This window comes from Prionailurus viverrinus, chromosome B2, assembly GCF_022837055.1.
Source record: "Prionailurus viverrinus isolate Anna chromosome B2, UM_Priviv_1.0, whole genome shotgun sequence".
NCBI classification, from domain to species: Eukaryota; Metazoa; Chordata; class Mammalia; order Carnivora; family Felidae; genus Prionailurus; species Prionailurus viverrinus.
This window is the reverse complement of record NC_062565.1, coordinates 1,975,666-1,992,450: the sequence shown is the minus strand read 5'-3', so window position 1 is coordinate 1,992,450 and position 16,785 is coordinate 1,975,666. Positions and strand designations below refer to the sequence as shown.

The following is a 16,785-nucleotide window of genomic DNA, read 5'->3' as shown; positions in this document are numbered from 1 at the left end:
TATCTCAGTTCTTACAAGGGCGACTGCTTTGTCACAGATCATCTATGTTTGCCTGCTCAACACTGAAGTCCTATTCATTTGTTCCCTTTTAGGCAGGTTCTCTGCTAGTCCTTTAGCAAAAGCACCTAGGTGCTTCTCTGCCTCCCACTCCACCCACCAACTTAACCTCCAAAGTGGAAGCTTTTTGTATTAGCTGCAGCCCAACATCTGTTAAATTTTTCCAGCACCCTGTTTTCTGCCTGGGATTCCGATTTTCTTAACCCTTTTGTAGTGTCTGTGTCATTCATTCTCTGTACCAGTCACCCAGGGGTTAAAACCCCTGGAACAAATGAACTCCCCTTCTGCAGAAGCTCAGTAACACAAAAATGAGCATAGCCTCAAGGAGCTTACTGCCTAGAACAGGGCAGTAAGGATTCTTACCTAGAAGTAAGAAATTCAGTTCCTAAGCGATTTTTACTGCAGTCCGTATAAAAACGTCAAGTTACTACGAGTTGTAATAGCAATGCGGTATGAAGTACTATCACCTCCAGTTTGTAGAGGCAGTGAGTTTAGTTTAACTAACAGTCGGAGAACTCGGGATTCCGACCCCCTACCAGAAGCTGTTGAGCACTGGGCCGACCAAGCTTAGGCCGAGAGCCCTCGTGTAACCCTGTCTTCCTGGCACAAAACTGGTACTGAGCAGCTCGCAGCAACACTACACCGTCTGGGCATTCGGTTCTACCCAACACACTTCAAAGGGCCCTGTAGCGGTTTTATCTTGAAATGTCAGTACGTACAGTAAGTCCAGAAATCACGTCTCTTTAACGCGAGCACAGGGGTCTCCGGCTGTGCGGCACCGAGCGCGGCCACACGGTAGGGAACCCAGCGCGGAGCGGAGTCCCTCGCGTGCAGGCCACACCGGGCGGCTCGAGCAGGTCCCCACGCCGCGAGCAAGACGCACGACAGCGCTCCGCACGCTGAGGAAGCCCCTCAGCTTCCCCTCCGACGGCCGTCCTGCTGCTGAGCCAAGTGTCTGCCTGGGAGGTGTGTCAACGTTCACAGCACTCGGCTCGGAGAGCAGAGGACGCGGCCGGGGAGGCAGGCTCCTGGGAGGGCGAGGCGGCGGCGCTCGATCCCCTTAACACTGGGAGGGTCACGAAGCAAATTCCCACAGGCCCCAACCTCCCGGGCGGGCTGCCGGCTCCCCGCCCCTGCAAGTGCCTGAGGGCCGCGCCCTGCCTCCAGGATCCACTCCGTCACCTCCCGGCGCCCCGCCCCTTCGTGCACCCGCACCTCACGTCCCGCCCCCTCGCTCCCCGACGCCCCGCCCCTCACGTCCCGGGGCCCCGCCCCTCATGCCCCGAAGCCCCGCCCCCTCACGTTCCGGCCCCGCAACATCCCGGCTCGCCGGCTCCCCGCCTCAGCGTCGGGAGTGGTCGCCGCCGCCGCAGGCGTGCGCGGACGGTCGGGGGCCGCCGGAAGCGACGCCGGCCGGGTGGGATTCGCGGGCGCACATCTGCCGGCGGCACGGCCGCCTTCCCCCGGCCCGGTTAAGACTCGCGTCCGGAGAGCGCCGTACCGCGACCGGGGACTCCCAGGTCGGCAAGGGGGGGTAGGGAAGAGTCCCCCTGCCCGGCAGGGTCTGTGAGGACCACCCTGGCCGGAGGGGACCGCTGCGGTTGCTCGTGGACGCGGTGCCGGCGGGGCCGGGCGGCCGGGTGACGGGAAAGGTGTTTGCGGTCCGGCTGCTCAGCTCCCCGCGGGATCTTCCTCTTCGGAAGGTGTCAACTCCTAGAAGTCCCTGTGTCCTTTATTCTGAATGATCCCTACAACGGAGAACCCCCAAAATCCATCGTTAGGGCGGGGGAGGTGGGAAGGGTGTAAAGGATGCCCAGTGGGGCAGGTGTTCTGCAGGCGACAGACGGCCTCCTTGTGGGCCTGAGCCCTGTGCCCAGAGAGCGGGGCGGGGCTGCGCGGGGCGGGGCTCCCGAGAGAGGACCCGCTCACCGCCCGGACTGCGGCCCTCACCGAGGACTCACCGGGGGCCAGGCTCCGAGTTACTGCCGGCCGTACGCGCTCCAAACCCCCCTACCCACGTTGTCCTGTTGTTACCGGGCCGTGGTTGTGTAAGATGTTAACTAGGGGAAGCTGGGTGAAGGTGCAGGGACTTTTCTGTTCCATTTTGGGAAATTTTCTTTAAAGGTATTCCAAAATAATACGTTAAAAAAAAGGTAAGATATGTTTACAGAGGGCGAAATACAGGTTTAGAGAGATTAAGCCATACGCATAAGAGAACACGACAGGATTCAAGCCCAGGTCCTTCACCACTGCCCACCGTGCCCGTGAATTAGTCCACGTTCGCTTAAACGCACAGGCCCTACCACCACGTGGAAAACAAACCATCTGCACCCACACAGCCTACTGCCTGCGTTAAGGTGATTTTACTATTCATTTGTCTTCACTAGATGTGACACTTTCATTCCACTGTCTTTATCAACGTGACATTACTATTCCAGGAAGTTCTTGCCCTATAAGATAAAGTCGCAAATAATAGTATTTATTTCAAGAAATGACCCCTCAAAAAATCCATTTAAATGAATATCAGACTGTCAGCTTTCAATGAAAAAGATCCAGACTTTTTGAAACCCTCAACTCAAAACTTTCACCTTGTTGTATCCACCTCTAAACTGTCGTGTCATGATCCTTGCCCGATCTTTATCCTGCCTCAAGAGATGTGCCTCACACTCCCGAAACCTCATAAAAATCCTGACTTTGCCTTCCTCCCTGGGAGATTTACTAAGACTCTGCCAAGGTAGTGCTAGCACTCATAGCAATAAATTCAGTTTGGTATTATCAATTATTTTGGCGTTATTTTTGGAACGCAGAGATCCAACAATATTCTCAGTATTATCAAAAATGCTGTTTGACAAACATTCCTTACGTTTGGAAAAAGGTTTGAATTATTTTAATTATTTAATTATTTATTATTTAATTATTTAATTATTTATTATTTAATTGTTTATTATTTAATTATTTATTATTTAATTATTTTTTCAATTCTCTTTAATTTTGGGTGGAGCCTTCTTTCTCTTCTGAACAGAAACTTTAGACTTAGTGAGTCATGTATTTAATCAATGAGCGTGTGTGTGTGTGTGTGTGTGTGTGCATGTGTGTCTATGTGTGTCTATCTTCTTAACAGTGGTTTTTGTAACCTCAGGAGTGTGTCCTGAAAGGTAACACACTTGTTGCCCCCACCCCCCACCCCCGACCATCGGAGCTGGAATGGCTGGAGTACTCCTCCCATGGCCTCCTGAGGAGTCAGAGGGACTCTTCGGAGTAAACAACAAAAAATGGCCTGCCAAGGTTCAGGCGACTGGCCCACAGTGGAGCAGCCCAAACCACCAGGAGGTATTCCGCCAGCGCTTCCGACAGTTCTGCTACAAGGAGACCCCTGGGCCCCGTGAGGCCTTGAGCCAGCTCTGGGTGTTGTGCTGTGAGTGGTTAAGGCCTGAGATACGCACCAAGGAGCAGATGTTGGACTTGGTGGTGCTGGAGCAGTTCCTGACCATCCTGCCTGAGGAGCTCCAGGCCTGGGTGCGGGAGCATCACCCGGAGAGCGGGGAGCAGGCCGTGGCTGTGCTGGAGGATCTGGAGAAGGAACTGGATGAACCAGGCCAGCAGGTAGAAAAAGGGCCTGTGCTCAGTGCGGGGATGGTTGGGCGCGGGCATCAGGCTGATCCTTTGTGGGCTCTTGGGATCATGTACACTGTGGGCCCTTCAGATGCCCAGACGAGCCTGCTTGTTCTCAGGTTTCAACCCAGACCTGTGCACAGGAAGTGCTTTCTGAGACATCGGTGCCTCTGGATCCAGCTAAGGAAGCAACATATCTCCAGCCTCAACCCATGGAGATCCAGCTTAAGGGTGAATCTCAGGACCCTCAACACCAACAGGACTGTGGTTAGTGTTGACACTTGGGGCATATGGCTCCCCTGGAGACCTTAGACTCATTCATCATTCAATAAATACATGTCGAATACTTATTACGTGCTGGGCACCATGCAAGGCGGTAGGTATAGTGAACAAAGCAGACGTGATTCTGGCTTTCATGGATCTTACAATAGTCTGGTGACAGAGGCATTAAATAAACACACAAATGAATGTACCATAACAGACTGCATATGGGGGAAGAAGGTAGAGAAAGCCTTTTTGAGGAAGTAATATGGGAGCTAAATCCTAAAAGTAGAAACTAGCCATAGACGGAAAAGCAAGGCAGGCCTAACGGCATGTGCAAAACCAAGTGGGAAAGAAATGGGTTTGAAAGAAGGCCAGAGTGACTGGAACATGAAGAGACAGAAGAGCAGAGAGAAGGCCGTCAGGGGCGAGAACACAGGGCTGTGTGGGACCAGGTAAGGAGTCCATACATCTTTAACTTTACTGTGTGTAAGACCCACCTCTGGGTCCTGCGAGAATCCCAGCCCTAGGAAATGCTCAGTAAAGGTGAACGATGAAGTCCAAGCAGAGGGATAACACAGGATCAGAGATCAGCTCCTTGGCTGAGAGGAGCAGTGCCAACAAGGTGGTCAGAACAAAGTGAGAGCCTGAGAAATTGTGTATTCCTCGCCCGCTTGCTCTCTTTTTTGGTTTTTGATTAGGAACTAACAGGTGCTGCGTAAGCTGGACATTAGCCAGATTGGAGAAGGAGAAGAAAGACCCCTTTGAAGACTTGCTGTAGCTTAAGTCAACATTGTGAGGGCCAAAAGTAGGGCAGTTTTGAATGGTGATGGAGGAAGGGAGGGATGAAGAGAGGTCACTTGTCCTAAAGCCCTGGGAGGTGCTGGAAAGACAATAGAGTTGCTCTCACTCCTCTCCTGGCTGGAACAAGGAATCCAGGGTTCAGAGTTGGAGCATTCGTACATCTGATGGGTGGAAGTGACGCCCGCTCTTCCCAAGGGAAAATGGAGTGTCATTGTTAGAAATAGTGTCTACACAACATGAGTTATGCTTTCTCTGTTGTTGTCTTCTTTGTTATGCTGAGGGAAGACTTTTAAAGGATGCAGGGTACTTCTTACATATAGGTAGGAGTGTATGAAATTCATGTTTTCCAAATTAAGGTGTTTGACATAGGGTTTTCCTAAAGAACTGAAGCTTGCTGTGTGAAGGTCAAAACTTTATTGTATTAGCCAATTAATGAGCATCTTACCCATATGTGTAACAAATTCTTGTAAACTGAACAGAGCCTGTCCTTTTCTTGAAGATATAAGCTGATCATTACGATTAATGATTCAGGCCTGCGGATCACTGCTGCTCTTGGAGACTTTTGGGTAGGAAGGGCCAGCAGCTTGTATCCTAAAATGACACCAGACTATCATGCCAGTAAATGGCAGATGTGTGATTTAAATATAGTCTGTCTCCAGGACCCGTGTTCTTAATTCCTGAGTACTGTTGGGGTATAAAAATGAGGAAGATGGAAAGTTATAGGAAATGAAACTGAAAAGGTAGGCAGAGACATTTTTAACCTTCACTGTGCATCTGGATGACTTTAAAAATATATAAGTGCCTGGGCCCCACCGTCAGAAATTGGCTTTCAGTTGGACTGCGGTGAGGCCCGAGCATGGACTTTTTTTTTTTTTTCCAACCCTCCAGGTGATTTGCATGTGTAGCCAGCTAAAGTCAAGAACCCAGTGGATGACGAAGGGCTTATACACTCAACAGATGAGTTTAGGTTTTATTCTGTGGGAAAATTAAAGTTCAATATTCAGAACTTTTAAGTCCTTGGGCAGTTTCAAAATTTGGTAATTTAAACTCTAAGTGTGGTATGTACAATCTACAAATAGCATGGGAAGTCAGAATAATTTTTATTTTTTTATTTTTCAACGTTTATTTATTTTTGGGACAGAGAGAGACAGAGCATGAACGGGGGAGGGGCAGAGAGAGGGAGACACAGAATCGGAAACAGGCTCCAGGCTCTGAGCCATCAGCCCAGAGCCTGACGCGGGGCTCGAACTCACGGACCGTGAGATCGTGACCTGGCTGAAGTCGGACGCTTAACCGACTGCGCCACCCAGGCGCCCCTTAAAACAATACAAAACTGCACACTTCAGTACAGCCACTGTAGATGTTGGGATAGTGTGGGCCGTCTGATCACACAGCTCCTGGAAAGTAAATGGCTGTAGTCACCTGAATTCTAAGTTCTGCTAAGGAGCACAGTTTCTTGAATAAACCATGTCTTTAAGTCTCTGTAAAGAAGTCTGATAGCAACAAAGTATCGGTGTACATCCCTTAGACCACTTTGGAAAACCTCCCATGGGATTAATTATACATTGAGAGCACGTGACTTGTTTTTAATGTTTGCTTATTGATTTTGAGAGAAAGAGAGAGCGTGGGGGAGGGGCAGAGAGTGAGAGAATCTCCAGCAGGCTCCACACTGTCAGTGCCGACCCTGACACAGGGCTTGAACTCATGAACCGTGAGATCATGACCTGAGCTGAAATGAAGTCGGACATTTAACCGACTGCGCCACCCAGGCACCCCAAAACCAGTGTCGTTTTAAAATGTGAACTCAGGGGCACCTGGGTGGCGCAGTCGGTTAAACGGCCAAATCTTGATTTCGACTCGGGTCATCATCTCACGGTTGCTGAGTTCCAGCCCCACATCAAGCCTGCTTGGGAATCTGCCTCCCTCTCTCTCTGCCCCTCCCGCCACTCACCCTCTATCTCCAAAATAAATAAAAGTCATCTTTAAAAATAAAATGCAAAATCAGTTTTTTTCATAGGAAGTTTATGAGATTTCCTGACCTATCAGTTATCGAGGCAACATTCTCTCGTATACCTTTCCTGTGGGTTCGGTCTTCCTGAAGTTCGTTCTTTAATAACTACTTCAGGCGCTTTGTGTGTAGACTTAGTCTTTGCTTATCTGAAAACACCCTAATTTTGCCCTCCCTTTCTAATCCCAGTTTAGCTAGAGTAAAATTCGGAATGACAGGTTTTTTCCTCAGGTTTTGAAGGTACTGCCGGTCCTGCCGCTTCCAGCAGCTACTCTTCTAACTGCTGTAATTTGCTAGTGAAAGGCTCCTGTCAGTCTCAATGCTTTTGTAACATTTTTAGGAATTCCATCTTTTCTTATTAGTAGTGTTTACATTTACTCTTAACCTGTGTAAGATGAAGTGTCACTAAAAAGTGTGTCCTGTTAGGGTTTTATTTTTACTCATCTTCCTTTGCCCATAAATGCCCTGTTGCTCTAAGGACCCTTGTTTTTCTTCAGTTCTGGAAAATTCTCCGCTATCAGTTCTTTAAATAATGTGGGTTTTTGTTTTTGTTTTATTCCTTACGTATTTTCTTCTGGAACTCCCAGAACACACTGGTTAGGACCTGTTTATCATCTGTTCATTTTGCTTAACTGCTGTTTCACATATATTATGTCTTTGTCTCTGTGGTACATCCCAGGGGAGTCCTGTTATGTTCCAGTTTATTCTCTCGGACTCTGGTTTATCCACTTTTAAAATCTCTATCCAGTTTTTATACTGTCTACTCTTGTTCCATTTTTGCTGATTTTATTTCCTAACTCTGTGTTTATGTGATGAGGATACTATGACATCAGTTATCTGTTTTAGGGATCTTTAATCTTTTCAGGATTTTTGATGAGAATAATTTCATCTGGGTTGAATTCATGTTCCAAGTGGTGACTTTGTTAATCATCTTTCCTAGCATTCCATTCACGTTTTGAAATTTTCGTGTCTGGGTCCATTTTGAGTTCCTTCCGATCTGCTTCACGCTCTCCCCTTCCTTAGCAATTCTCTCATTACCTGTGCCCCACTCCCACCCCAGAACCGGGGCTCCAGTGTCATGCGGGGAAACACAGACCATCAGTGTCATCACAGGTGTCCCCACAGGGTTGTTGGCCGCCGTGCTGTCCACGTGCTTGTGTGTGTGTCTGTGTCCCACCCAGACTCTGGCATGAGCTGTGAGCTAGAACCTGGCCCGTGGCTTCAACTGTAGCTACCATTCTGTGGTTTTGTTCCCTTTCTGGTCCACAGAGATGTTTGTCTTGTTTTTTTAGCACAGACTTGTCTTAGAGTAATTTTTATTTTTATCACTCCATGTATGTGAAGCTGAAGTGTGAAGTCGCTGTGTTGTCCTGACTAAAAAGCACACCATTTTCCCCAACCTTTTTTAGTGGGTTAGAAATTATGTTTCTGTACTATGCTTTTTCTTTTCCTTCTTTTTTTGTTTTGGCGTTTATTCATTTTTGAGAGACAGAAAGAGAACGTAAGCCGGGGTGGGGCAGAGAGAGAGGGAGACACAGAATCCGAAGCAGGTTCCAGGCTCTGAGCTGTCAGCACAGAGCCCGACGCAGGACTCAAACTCATGAACTGTGAGATCATGACCTGAGCTGAAATTAGATGCTTAACTGACTGAGCCACTCAGGCGCCCCACCTATGCTATGCTTTTTAATAATAATCCATAAGTTTTCTTCTCATGCTGATATGAATTTTAGTTCCATTGTATGTGCAGTGATGTTTTGGATCTCATCTAGAGTACATTTTATATTTGCTTATGGCTCTAAAAGACCATGTTCTTGCATAAATGTGTACTTTGTGTAATTTTCCTTTGAATTCTGCACACAGATGTATCTAAGGTAGATGTAACATAAGGTTTTAAAGTGCCCCAAAACTTCACGATAACCACATATAACCAGTAACATGAGATTTTTGTTTTGTCACCCGTGTGGCAGGGTGGTCTGGTGAGTAATGATCACAGGCCCTGGTCCTAAAAGAAGGCCCGGGAAAAGGCTCCTATCACTCTGGGCAGCCTGCTTCTCTGCTCCACCTCATCTCTGGGTTTTTGCCCTTCATACGTGGATGCCCTGACCCCCCATGATGGCTGTCACCCTCCTCAGCAGGGGGCCAGTGAGAGATCTCACATCTACTGTTAGACCTTGGCTCCTTCCCACCCTGCTCCCAGAGTCTCCTTAGCTGACCCATTTGGGCACATTTGGCCAGTGCCTCTGCCTAGGGTTAGGTCTGCCCTTCACTCTGGGTCCTAAAATGGGGTTACTTTCACAGAGAATCTGCCTTGAGTGGGACAGTCTCACTGTTTTCCAGAAACTGTCAACCACTGAGGAAGTGGCCACATCTCCCACCCTGGAGGAGTGTGGTCATTGGGATGCTGCTCGAGGCACGTCTGTAGGAGACACAGGCAGGGCAGTTATGGGCAGTTATGCCTTCTCTGGGTCAGGACGGTGGGAGAGTCTAGGTCTGTTAAAAGACCCTTCTCTGTGTTGGTGACTATTTACCTGGGGCATCTCAAATGACCCACAGAGCGGAGCTTCAGGATTGACAGACTCCCAGGTTTTTGGGTTTTCTTTTTGTTTTGTTTTTTTTTAATTTAACTTCATTTTTTATTTTTTTTAAATTTATATCCAAATTAGTGAGTATATAGTGAAGCAATGATTTCAGTAGGTTCCTTAATGCCCCTTGCCCATTTAGCCCATCCCCCCTCCCACAACCCCTCCAGCGACCCTCAGTTTGTTCTCCATATTTATGAGTCTCTTTTGTTTTGTCCCCCTCCCTGTTTTTATATTATTTTTGTTTCTTTCCCTTATGTTCATCTGTTTTGTCTCTTAAAGTCCTCATATGAGTGAAGTCATATGATTTTTGTCTTTCTCTGACTAATTTCACTTAGCATAATACCCTCCAGTTCCATCCAAGTAGTCGCAAATGGCAAGATTTCATTCTTTTTGATTGCCGAGTAATACTCCATTGTATATACATACCACATTTTCTTTATCCATTCATCCATCGAAGGACATTTGGGCTCTTTCCATACTTTGGCTATTGTTGATAGTGCTGCTGTGAACATTGGAATGCATGTGTCCCTTTGAAACAGCACACCTGTATCCCTTGGATGAATACCTAGTAGCGCAATTGCTGGGTCTTAGGATAGTTCTATTTTTAATATTTTGAGTAACCTCTATACTGTTTTCCAGAGTGGCTGCACCAGTTTGCAATCCGATCAACAGTGCAAAAGATACTCTTTCTCCACATCCTCGCCAACATCTGTTGTTGCCTGATTTGTTAATGTGAGCCGTTCTGACAGGTGTAAGGTGGTATCTCATTGTGGTTTTGATTTGTATTTCCCTGATGATGAGTGATGTTGAGCATTTTTTCATGTGTCGGTTGGCCATCTGGATGTCTTCTTTGGAGAAGCGTGTATTCATGTCTTTTGCCCTTTTCTTCACTGGATTATTTGCTTTTTGGGTGTTGAGTTTGATGAGTTCTTTATAGATTTTGTATACTAACTCTTTATCTGGTATGTCATTTGCAAATATCTTCTCCCATTCTGTCCGTTGCCTTTTAGTTTTGATGATTGTTTCCTTCGCTGTGCAGAAGCTTTTTATTTTGATGAGGTCCCAATAGTTCATTTTTCCTTTTATTTTTCTTGCCTCTGGAGACATGTTGAGTAAGAATTTGCTGTGGCCAAGATCCAAGAGGTTTTTGCCTGCTTTCTCCTCGAGGATTTTGATGGCTTCCTGTCTTCCATTGAGGTCTTTCATCCACTTTGAGTTTATTTTTGTGTATGGTGTAAGAAAGTGGTCCAGGTTCATTCTTCTGCATGTTGCTGTCCAGTTTTCCCAGCACCACTTGCTGAAGAGACTGTCTTTATTCCATTGGATAGTCTTTACTTCTTTGTCAAAGATTAGTTGCCCATACGTTTGTGGGTCCATTTCTGGGTTCTCTATTCTATTCCACTGATCTGAGTGTCTGTTCTTGTGCCAGTACCATCCTGTCTTGATGATTACAGCTTTGTAGTAGAGCTTGAAGTCTGGGATTATGATGCTTCCTGCTTTGGTTTTATTTTTCAAGATTGCTTTGGCTATTCAGGGTCTTTTCTGGTTCCATACAAATTTTAGGATTATTTGTTCTAGCTCTGTGAAGAATGCTGGTGTTACTTTGATAGGGATCACGTTGAATATGTAGATTGCTTTGGGTAGTGTCGACATTTTAACAATATTTGTTCTTCCTATCCAGGAGCATGGAATCTTTTTCCATTTCCTTGTGTCTTCTTCAATTTCTTTCATCAGCTTTCTATAGTTCTCAGTGTATAGATTTTTCACCTCTTCGGTTAGATTTATTCTTAGGTATTTTATGGTTTTTGGTGCAAATGTAAATGGGATCGATTCCTTGATTTCTCTTTCTGTCACTTCATTGTCGATGTATAGGAATGCAACCGATTTCTGTGCATTGATTTTATATTCTGCAACTTTGCTGAATTCATGAATCAGTTCTTGCAGTTTTTTGGTGGAATCTTTTGGGTTTTCCATATAGAGTATCATGTCATCTGCGAAGAGTGAAAATTTGACCTCCTCCTGGCCGATTTGGATGCGTTTTATTTCTTTGTGTTGTCTGATTGCAGAGGCGAAGACTCCCAATACTATGTTGAATAACAGTGGCGAGAGTGGACATCCCTGTCTTGTTCCTGACCTTAGGGGAGAGCTCTCAGTTTTTCCCCATTTGGATGATATTAACGTTGGGTCCTTCATATATGGCTTTTATGATCTCGAGGTATGATCCTTCTATCCCTACTTTCTTGAGGGTTTTTATCCAGAAAGGATGCTGTGTTTTGTCAAATGCTTTCTCTGCATGTATTGAGAGGATCATATGGTTCTTGTCATTTCTTTTATTGATGTGACGAGTCACGTTAATTGTTTTGAGGATATTGAACCAGCCCTGCATCCCAGGTATAAATCCCGCTTGGTCATGGTGAATGCTTTTTTTAATGTATTGTTGGATCCTGTTGGCTAATATCTTTTGAGGATTTTTGCATCCATGTTCATCAGGGCAGACTCCCAGGTTTTTCTTTGCAAGAAGAGTAGTCATGTCTTTGGGGCCACATCAGTTTCTGTCTGTCCCCACATGATAATATCCTGTTGTGCCCCATATGTCCAGACATGCTTGTTCTGCGTATTTGGAAATAGGATACTTTTCTGTGCTCTGACCCCTCATTTTTCAGTACTCCAGGGGTCTTCAGGGCCCCCTGCATGGAGCTGCTTCTCAGCTCCACATCAGCACCGGCCCCCTGGCAGCTTTCCTCCTCTCACAGCCCTGTGCCTTCGTCCATCTCGACCCCACTTTGGCCTTCCCTCGGAACCCCCTGTCCTCTCAGATCCTCTCCTGTTGTTGACTTACGCCCCACTGACCATCTCCGTCTCCACAAGCCATGCCTGGCCAGTGCAGCCACTGCTGGTCCCTCTTCCTTTGCCTTCCCCCACTGTCTTCCTCACATGGTGTGGAACAATTGTGTTGGTAGAGTTAAGCTGTGTACTTGTAGTAGATGTGTTTAATTTTACTTCCTGTATGTTTCAGTGATGTTTGAAATCTCTCCTTTTGTTTCAGATGACGTAATCGGAATTGAGAAAGGAGAATCGATTCAAAAGCAGGAGGTTACCGTAGATACAGAGTCTCCAAAAAAGTCACCCGGCCAAATCAACGGAAAAGTCCCTCATTGTGAAGAAACCCAAGAACATGAAGGACAGCCAAAGAGATATCAGAGAAATTCTTCAACCGAGAGAAGATATAAGTGTGACGAGTGTGGGAGAAGATTCACTCAAAACTCAAGCCTCATTAGACATAAGAGAATCCACACTGGAGACAGACCCTATTCATGTAACGTGTGCGGCAAAACCTTCATCCAGAGTTCCCAACTTATTGACCATCAGAGAATACATAACCGATTAAAACCGTATCAGTGTGATGAGTGTGGAAAAGCCTTTTATTACAGTTCACACCTTGTTCAGCATCAAAGGACCCACACTGGAGAAAAACCTTTCCAGTGCGGTGAGTGTGGGAAAGCCTTTCACTACAGCTCCGGCCTCGTTCGGCACCAGAGGACCCACACGGGAGAGAAGCCCTACCAGTGTCACGTCTGTGGAAAGGCTTTCTGTCTGAGCTCGCACCTGATTCAGCACCAGCGCGTGCACACTGGGGAGAAGCCGTACCAGTGCAGCGAGTGTGGGAAAAGCTTCAGCCAGAGCTCAGGCCTCTTCCATCACCACAGGATCCACAGTGGGGAGAAGCCGTATGAATGTGATGAGTGTGGAAAGGCCTTCAGTCACAGCTCAGCCCTGGTTGGGCACCAGCGAATCCACAGTGGAGAGAGGCCCTATGAGTGTGACGTGTGCGGGAAGGCGTTCAGTTATAGCTCCCATCTTCTGGGACATCGAAGGATCCACACTGGGGAGAAGCCCTATGAGTGTGACGTGTGTGGGAAAGCTTTCCGGCGGAGCTCGCACCTCCTGGTACATCAGCGAATCCACATTGTAGAGAAGCCCTGGTGATGTCAGCAATGGTGCAGAATTATCCATCCGCACTTTCCTGCAGAACGTCAGACAGGGGCGTCTCCGTGATGGAGAAGTAGGGAATTCTGTGATCACTATTGCTGTTTCCGCTGTCATCTGAAAATACTTCTGGAGGCTGAAAGAGGCAATCACCTGACAGCTTGCCAAACAAGCATGTCGTCTGATGACCTGGGACCTTGGAGGGGCTCGTTCCACAGCCTCAGACTTTCCTCCTCGAAGCAGGGGCTCAGGAGATCTCTGTAATCCGTTAGATATGTCCCCAGGGTGGTAGAGATGCTGCTATTCCCTCCCCTGCCTCCTTTCCTCCCTATTTTCTTTGGAGTCGGAGTGATGATCTTATCTGAAGTGTGAGTTGAGAGTTACTTGATTTACATTTTTAAAAATCCTGAATTTTTGGTTAGCTTGATAAAAGACCTCAGCCTCTCGGTTGTCTACACTAAAAACATAAATACAAAAACCACTTTGTAATTTGGGATAAACATTTGGGTGGGTAGGAAGGTTCCATGGGATGGAGCAGGAGGGTTGATCACACACATCCGGTGACCTTTCATCTTCCACCAGAGATGTCAAACAGGCCAGGGCGATGTATTTGGCCTGCATGTGCGTTTTTCCCACATAGTATGTTTTGTGATAACATGAAATTATTTCAACTTTTAAAAATCTGGAGATTTCACATCGAATCTGACTTTCCAGATTCTCTTACAAAAACGCATGATGTGGCAATACTAGATGCCACCTTCCCACGAGGCAGGAGTTGACCGGAGCAGATTATCACCCACTGCGGATGGACACAGTCCACTACCACACAGCGACCTGTGCTCCCTGACCACCCCCTGCTCCCCTTACCTGTGTGAGCCCTGCCCTGCTCTCCGGGCTTCTCAGGACCACCTTGCCACCAAAACACTGCACTTTAGCTTTAGGCGCTGGCCCCCAAGAAGATTTTCTCTGAAGAAAAGGCTTTCTGCTAACAAAAGCTTGAAGATTTACTATAAAAGATTTAAGGAGCACCTGGGTGGCTTAGTTAGACATCTGACTCCTGATCTCTGATCAGGTCTTGATCTCAGGGGAGGGAGTTCAAGCCCCTTCTTGGGCACTGCGCTGGGCATGAAGCCTACCTAAATAAATAAATTTAAAAATGTATACTTGAGCACCTGAAGGTAGAGGAAAGCCACGGTAAAATTTTCCTTAGATAGAATGTACAGGTACTTATTGAAAGTCAACTGTGATGGCTTCTAGCCAGACCTGTGGAGACTAGTTCTTCCTGTGAGATGAAAACAGCATGCTGATGGGATCAACACTAATGTTGGAGTGAACAGGCTCAGGGCCCAAAGCAGAGGTGCAGCTGAGGGAGAGAAGCGCAAGATCTGAAGCCACAGGGGCGGCAAGGCCGTGGAATGAGGCCCAAATGCGAGAGTGGGGAGAGGATGAGGCCCAAATGGGAGAGTGGGAAGAAAAAGCTACGAATAAGGGAGGGTCAGGGATGAACAGGAAAAGAGAAAGGTGAGAGACACAAGAAAAACCAACCGCAAACAGGAAGTGGAAGCAAAGGCAGTGAAAACGTGGAAGACCTGGAGGCTGAAGCCCTCAGTATTAATCCACCCTTCATTTCTATGCCTTGGAGGTCAAATCCCTGATAATGAAAGACCCGTACCCAATCTCAGCTCACTGCGGTTTGTACCACGACCCGGGCCCTGTGTGGGCCTCTGGGTGATGGGACACAGGACCCCTGTGTCCTATGGAAAAGCCATGTTCTACGGCTTCTTAGCAAAGCCAGCCAAGCAGAAGGACTCTCCCCAGGAGAAGGAAGACATTCTTGGCCTCCCTGGGAAGCGGGTGATTTGCCCATTCCTCCTAAAAAGGAAAAAGTGCGTTGTGAGATAGCAGTACCCATTTTATACTAAATGAATGATGTGGCAAAATGAAAAGTCCTTTGCAAACTGTGACAATCATGGCTGTTATTTTTTGGAACACCAGTTGTATCCAGCATCCTGTATCTCATGTCAGCATCCCAACTCTTCTGTAAGGTACAATTTATTGTCTTAAACAGTATGTAGATATGATTTATTCTTACGAAGGGCTTATAATAAAATGAAAAGTTTTTATTATGTTTAAATGTTAAACAGCCTATACAAGTATTTTTAAAATATAATATGTAAAACAGTCTTAAAATATTAAAAATTGGAAATAACAAAATATCAACAGTGTATTTACGTTATGAAAAGGGAGTGATTCTCACCTTTCTACTCTGTATATTCCAGGTGAAAACATTAGAATTCATCATACACATGTGGTAAATACGTTTTAAAAATTAAAATATTACAGAATTGAGCCTTTCTGGAGATGATTCTTTGGTAGCTTTTTCAATTATTTCCTTTAGGATTGGTTTATTTAGGTTTTTCTACTTTTTTTTTTTTTTTAAGTAATCCCTACACCCACCGTGGGGCTCAAAACTGCATCGCTGAGATCAAGAGTCATATGCTCCACTGACTGAGCCAACAAGGTGCTCCTAGATTTTTCCACTACTTTTTTAAGTTTATTTATTTTGAGAGAGAGAGAGAGAGCCGTGCACATGAGTGGGGGAGGGGCAGAGAGAGACTGAGAATGCCAAGCAGGCTCCACACTGTCAGCACAGAGCCTGATTCAGGGCTTGAACTCAAGAACTGTGAGATCATGACCGGAGTCGAAATCAAGAGTCGGATGCTTAACTAGCAGCTACCCAGGCACCCTGATTTTTCTTCTTGAATAAATTTTGGAACTAAAGGTTCTTTCCCAGAAAATCCCCATCATTAAGATTTTTAAAATTTTGATAGCATACTTTCTTCTTCATCTGCTATTTGTCATTTACAATTTTTAAATTTTTTCTCTCAATTGGATTTACTGTAGGTTTTTTGTTTTTAATGGGCTTGCTTACAAATAGTTCATTTTTGGATCTATTAATGTCACTTTTTCTATTTTCTAATTCTTTTTATTTTTCTAAACTTTTACTTGGGGGTTTCTTTTTCTAATTCCTTGAATGCTCAGTGATGTGAGGAACAAAGGCAAAAAAGGAAACGTAGATAAAATTAAATTTCCTTACAGCCTGCAGCCATTGACAAATAGTTGAGGCAGGCAGGGTGTAACATTTCTCCAGGAACTCCCTACTGTTTCAATGTTAATGCCTCTCACTAGAGGGAAAAACTTGACCTGCTGGATCCTTTGAGTCTTCTTTAACATATGAAAATCCCTTTGGAAACTTCCTTTGTCTTTACCTCCCCGAACTCCCAAGTAGATAATCAATCTGTCTTCACAATCCCCGGGTGGCTCTTCCTGCCCACAGGTCCAGTGCCCGTGCTATAATAAAACCACCTGTTTGTGCAGAAGATGTCTCAAGAATTCTTTCTTTACCACATCATTTTGTTCATTTATTTTCTCCCTTTTTAAATAATGAAAGCAAGTGAAAATATACACCCATAA

At 46.0% G+C, this 16,785-nt stretch overlaps 1 protein-coding gene across 1 annotated transcript; it reads left to right on the top strand.

Moving 5' to 3' along the window:
- The first annotated feature begins 1,365 nt into the window (after nucleotides 1-1,365).
- LOC125165703 (zinc finger and SCAN domain-containing protein 31-like) lies at nucleotides 1,366-15,598 on the top strand. The gene is made up of 4 exons (XM_047858900.1): nucleotides 1,366-2,414; nucleotides 3,197-3,660; nucleotides 3,789-3,936; nucleotides 12,371-15,598. The coding sequence occupies exons 2-4, from the start codon at nucleotides 3,262-3,264 to the stop codon at nucleotides 13,309-13,311; spliced, it is 1,488 nt and encodes a 495-aa protein (XP_047714856.1). The 5' UTR covers nucleotides 1,366-2,414; nucleotides 3,197-3,261; the 3' UTR covers nucleotides 13,312-15,598.
- The last annotated feature ends 1,187 nt before the right edge of the window (nucleotides 15,599-16,785 follow it).

Bases quoted from the DNA above. Each gene is read 5' to 3' on its own strand.
- LOC125165703 (XM_047858900.1), top strand. From the start codon at position 3,262: ATGGCTGGAGTACTCCTCCCATGGCCTCCTGAGGAGTCAGAGGGACTC. The intron at 3,661-3,788 runs GTAGAAAAAGGG...GCTTGTTCTCAG, and splicing joins TGGATGAACCAGGCCAGCAG to GTTTCAACCCAGACCTGTGC. The intron at 3,937-12,370 runs GTTAGTGTTGAC...CTTTTGTTTCAG, and splicing joins TCAACACCAACAGGACTGTG to ATGACGTAATCGGAATTGAG.